Here is a 5,156-nt window from a genome sequence, read left to right as displayed (position 1 = left end):
AGTGTTGGAGTCAGTGCTGTAGCGGTGTCGATTTTAATCGCACCAAGTCCCGCATCGCGCCATACATAGTTCGCGCTGTCTGCTATCTACGGTAATTTTCGTATAGTCACAACTCTCGTTTCCATACAGATACTACATTTCTTTCACTAGTAGTCTCCATTTCTGTAGATCTGACTGCACTCTAGAGTAGTGTCTACCTTACCCACTTCTGGTCCGTTTGGCGCCATTCCAGCGCCACTTAGTGTATGGTCGTGTTAGCTAGTTCCCACGCGCTCTGTGCGCCGTCATCTGCGCCTGAGTCGACTCTGCAGTCCTTAAGACTTACAGAGCTCGACTTAGGTGTGTAGCACAGTTTCCTTGCAATGAAAAGGCTTACAGAGCTCGACTTAGGCCATTGTGACCCCTTTGAGGCCCACTGCAGCTAACATGAGAGAGGTATGCTACCGGCATCCAGTCCTGGTTGGCGTTCCGCTGGCGGAGGACGGCTCCGGTGGCAAACATGGAGGCGTCGCATTCAATTTGGAAGGCCGCAGATGGGTTGGCCATGCAAAGAATTGGCTTCTGCTGGAATAGGTTGCAGAGCGTGTCGAATGCAACCTGACATTCGGGCGTCCATTGAAAGGGTAGATCCTTCCAGGTGAGTTGTGTCAGTGGCCGAGCGATCTTGCTATAGTCACGGATAAAGCGTCGGTAGAAGTTGCAGAATCCGAGGAAGCTCTGGACTTGTTTAATGGTGGTGGGTACAGGCCAGGCGCGGATGCCGTCGAGCTTGACTGGGTCCATGCCGAGCGATCCTTCGCGAATGATGGTGCCTAGGAACTCGACCTCAGCAGCGTCGAACACGCACTTCTCGCGTTTGAGGAACAGGTCCATTTCGATGAGACGCTGCACAACCCGCTGCGTTCGATGGTGGTGGACGTCCTGTGTCTTGGAGTGTATCAGAATGTCGTCCATGTAGATGATGAGCCATCCCTCCGCAATCATGTCCTTGAAACCGTCGTTCATCATCGCCTGGAACGTCGGTGGGGCGTTGCATAACCCGAAGAACATTACGGTCGGCTCGTAGAGGCTGAGGGGGGTCTTGAAGGCCGCCTTCCACTGATCACCGTCTTTGATGCGGACGTTGTTGTAACCGGCTCGGACGTCCAACTTCGTGAAGTACTTGGCCCCTTGCAACTGGTCGATGAGGTCGTTGATCAGGGGGAGGGGGTAGACGTTCTTGGTTGTGCCGGAATTGAGGTAGCGGTAGTCCTGGACGGGTCGCATGGAACCATCCTTCTTGTCCACGAAGAAGAAAGGGGATGCCATCGGTGAGGTGGATGGGCGGATGTACCCCTTGGCTAAGTTCTCGTCGATGAACTTCTGAAGTTCCTGCATCTTGAGCGGAGACAGGGGGTACAGCTTGCAGTCCCGAGGTTTGAAGTCAGGTCGCAGGTCGATGGGGTGATCCCAGGCCCGGGGCTTGGGCATTCGTTCGGCCGCCTTCTTCTCAAACACCTGGTGATAGGTTTTGAGGTAGTCTGGGATGGCGACGGTAGCCTTGGCGTCGGCTGCTTTCGACCCGGCTTCGACAGCCAATTGGGTCGACACGGTGGTGCGAGCGATGGGGGTGTCTCCTATGATGAGTCGTCGGATGGTGGCAGATGGGTTGCATTCGGGATGGATGTCTCCGTGAAGGAAAGCGGTAAGGTGTCGGCGGAGATTCCCTGAGGGGCGCTGATGGTATTCCCAGAGTCGCTGTTCCCCCCGTAGGTATTTGGCGTCGAACCGGACCTTGCCTTGTACCCAGTCTATGTGGGGGTTGTACTGGATGAGCCATGGCATTCCGAGAATGATGTCGTCTCGTCCGCAGTCCACGACGTAGAGTTTGGTGGGGAACTCGTGGCTGTTAATTCGGAAGTGGCCTACGAATTTGTGGGTGACGGGTCCAGCCGTGTTGGCGGTGCCATCGACATTGGTGAAACGAAGGGGAGAGGGTAAGGTGACGAGAGGGAGTTTGTGCTTCTTCGCAAAATTCCGGTTAAGGAGAAAAGCACTTGCTCCGCAATCGATGAACGCATGAGCTCCGACACTTGTAGACCCGTACTCGATGCTGCCCAGGATAAGAATAGATTGACGTCGTCGTTCTGTAGTGGCAACAAACGAGATACTAATACAGTCAGAGGGCAGTTCTTCTGTCAGCGAAGACTGCCCGTTCAAAAACCCTCATCCGAATCGTCTACATCGACCTGACTGATCATTTTGTCAGGTGTGTCGTCGCCATTGTCCTCGTCGTCGGCGACCTGGCCATCCTCTAGTTCATCGACCTTGCGCACCTTCCGCTTCTTCTGTCCAGGCTGTCGTCCCTTGGCGCGGTTATCCGCCTTCTTCTTAAGGCAATCGCGTGCGATGTGACCAGTCTTGTGGCAGTAGAAGCATTGCTTCTTCTCTCTGTCTTCCTTCATGGCTGGTGCGTCGACCTGTCATATGGAGTTGGGACGAGCAGACTGCCCCTTCGAGCCTTGACCTTGTTGGTCGTTGCGAGAGCGTCCCTCGAGTTGGCGCAGATGGCGTTCTTCGTAGTTGGAGTGTTCGATCTCCAATACCCGTGCTGCCCACTCGTTAACGGTGGTGGGGATGGGGTACGTGAGGCGAACCCGTCGTCACATGCTTTCTGGGAGACGCTCATTGTAGAAGGACAGTTGAGCGCTGTCTTCGAGTATACCGGCGAGGGCGCAGAGACGGAAGAATTCCGCATTGAAGGTGTCTGGTGCGGCAGGCTGGTAGTCGAGGTGGTACAGCTTAGAGGCGGCCGTAGCGGCTTCCTCGATGGGCTGGAAGGTCTGTTGTAAGACAGTCTCAAACGTGTTCCAGGTGTTCCAGCCGTTTCGTCGGGCTTGGGCGATGTATCCGTCTTTCCAGGCGATCACTTTCGGTCTGTCCATGAACGTTAGGGCGGTGACGATGCGGCTCTGGTCGGTGGCGTAGTCGGCTGGACGTGCTTCGAAGAACAGGAAGAGTTCATTGAGGAAGGTGTGTAGATTGTCGCGGTCTCCGTCAAAAACATTGGGTGCGCGGACTTTGGTTCGTCCGGCGACGATGCCTGGTGCGCCGAGAGGAGCCATAGGTGGTGGTCTGCCGGGGCCTTGAGGAGGTCCACCACCCGGAGGAGGTCCACCGCCTTGAGGTGGTCCGCCATCTTGCGGAGGTCCGCCAGGTCCTTGAGGAGGTCCGCCGCCCTGCGGAGGTCCGCCAGGTCCTTGAGGCAAACCAGGGGGTGTAGGTGGCCGACCAGGCGGTGCAGCAGTAGTAGGTGGTATCACAGGTTGTGCTGTCGGGACTCACTGCTGGCGTAGTGAGTGGTTTGACCGGGTTGGGCCCCTGTCGCCTGGCGTAGCGAGGAGATGCTGTCTTGAGGAGTGAACAAGTTTCCGAGTTGGAAACTGGGGAGGCTAGAACGGGGTGGTACTGCGGACATAGTGGCGTCTATGAGTTCTGTTGTCGTGTCCGCGTCGCTGTCTGGTTCCTCCGGGTGTGCTTGGAGAAGACCGTGGAGAGGGGTGATGGTTTCTTCGTCGTCTCAAGGAGCGGGGTTGTCTTCCGACAAGGGTGTAGCCTCGGTGGGCTCGTTCGCTATGTCTGGTAGGGAACTAGTGCGATGGGTAGCAGGGCTACGCGGAGGGGAGGGGGCTGTTATTCGATTGAGGGCCCAAGTCGTTCGGATGAAGGCTTCCTGCCTTTTCTGTGGCGCGTTTCCAGTGATGACGTGGGGGCTGCTCTGTCCGTTGTATTGGTTGGGGCACAGGTGGTTATTGCAAGTGCGCCTGTTCTGTCCTTCTCTATTGAAGCTGATGTCACGTCAATTCTCGGGGTCGTATCGGTGAATACGTTGGGCGCAATCGGTCCGCTGCGTATTCATGCGGAGGGATACCTAGTCCAGGTGGAAGTTGCGTAGAGTCGCCGAATAGTCGGAATCGGAACTAGCGTCAGGGGACTCGTATCCGTTTCGAATGATGCGACGGTGAGATTCGTATAGTTCCCTGGCCCCAATGAGTAGATGTAGGCGTCGGCAGTGTTTGGCGAAGTCCGGGTCCAAAAGACTCTGAATGTTATGAAGATTCTCGGCCTGTTCACGAATTCGAGCAGTAAAGTAACTGGATCCGTGGCGTTCTTCTGGGTCGTGGCTAACGGGGATGGGGGGAAGGGGTGGGCTGACGAGCCGTTGGAGATTGTGAAGGGTGTTGACGACCTGCTGAACCTGTTCGATGAGGACCTGGATGTGTGCTTGCTCAGAGATCGGGGTGAGGGTTGGGTGGTGGTTGGTGATATCGTACAACGCGCTCGCATTGTCCCGAATTCTCGTAAGGAAGGAGAAGATGTCTAGTGGTTCGGGGCTTGAGGGGTTGCCTGCCGATGATTCTTGCTCGGTGTTGACGAATGATGGTAGTTCGTCATCTGCGTCGTACCCGTTGTCGCGGAGTACCCAATGCTCGAGTTCGTCAAAGATAGTAAACTCGAGGCTTGCCTGGCTTGGTGTCCAAGAGCCGACGCTTAGGCGATATTCGTTCCAAACGGGGCTGTGAAGGACGGCTCGTGCGTGAGTCCTTCCGATCCGGTCAAGAGTCTGTTGACGGATGTGTTCGATAGCTGCCTGTCTCTGAGGCGTCGGTGCTACCGGTCGATCGAGGAGCAATCCTTCCTGGTAGGTCGCACGTCTGTATGCTTCCTCGAGTTGCCGAATGGAACGTTCAGCGTCTGCTGGTGTGGCTTGGCGTTGTACTAGGTTGTACGCTCGGTGTTCCTCGGGGGTGCGGTTGTGGTTGTAGACGACTACCTCGTCGTCCAAGTAATTGACCGTAGTATGGTCACGGCCATGCGTTCGTCGAAGTCGGTCTGCGAGTTGACGAATAGAGTGCGCCACGGTGAGTCCTATCCAAGGCGTGGTGGGAGAACTTCTGTTCTAATGTTACGCTGAAGTACTAACACAAGTCTATCCAGACTTATCACACGGACTTATCCAAGTACGTGGTGTAGCACACGGGGGAGAGAGTATCGCGCAAGTCCCTAGATTGAGGGATATAGGGATACAGGAGGTAACGAAGAGGAGAACAGAAGTGGGGAGCCTCTACCGACTACAGGCCTCCTTATATACTATGGGGTACCGACCGTATTAGGAA

At 55.6% G+C, this 5,156-nt stretch overlaps 2 protein-coding genes across 2 annotated transcripts; both read right to left on the bottom strand.

Moving 5' to 3' along the window:
* Positions 1–2,777: 2,777 nt before the first annotated feature.
* DICSQDRAFT_23124 (uncharacterized protein) lies at positions 2,778–3,260 on the bottom strand (the record flags this gene model as incomplete). Its single annotated transcript, XM_007369508.1, has 1 exon — positions 2,778–3,260. A coding segment is annotated over one exon (483 nt), but the record flags the coding sequence as incomplete, so codon positions are not given.
* A 650-nt stretch (positions 3,261–3,910) lies between these two features.
* Positions 3,911–4,854, bottom strand: DICSQDRAFT_173699 (uncharacterized protein; the record flags this gene model as incomplete). The annotated part of the gene is made up of 2 exons (XM_007369507.1): positions 3,911–4,556; positions 4,835–4,854. The coding sequence occupies 2 exons, from the start codon at positions 4,852–4,854 to the stop codon at positions 3,911–3,913; spliced, it is 666 nt and encodes a 221-aa protein (XP_007369569.1).
* Between the last annotated feature and the right edge of the window lie 302 nt (positions 4,855–5,156).

This window comes from Dichomitus squalens (assembly GCF_000275845.1).
Source record: "Dichomitus squalens LYAD-421 SS1 unplaced genomic scaffold DICSQscaffold_50, whole genome shotgun sequence".
Classification (NCBI taxonomy): domain Eukaryota; kingdom Fungi; phylum Basidiomycota; class Agaricomycetes; order Polyporales; family Polyporaceae; genus Dichomitus; species Dichomitus squalens.
The sequence above is the reverse complement of the archived record's forward strand: the minus strand, read 5'-3'. Positions and strand labels throughout refer to the sequence as shown.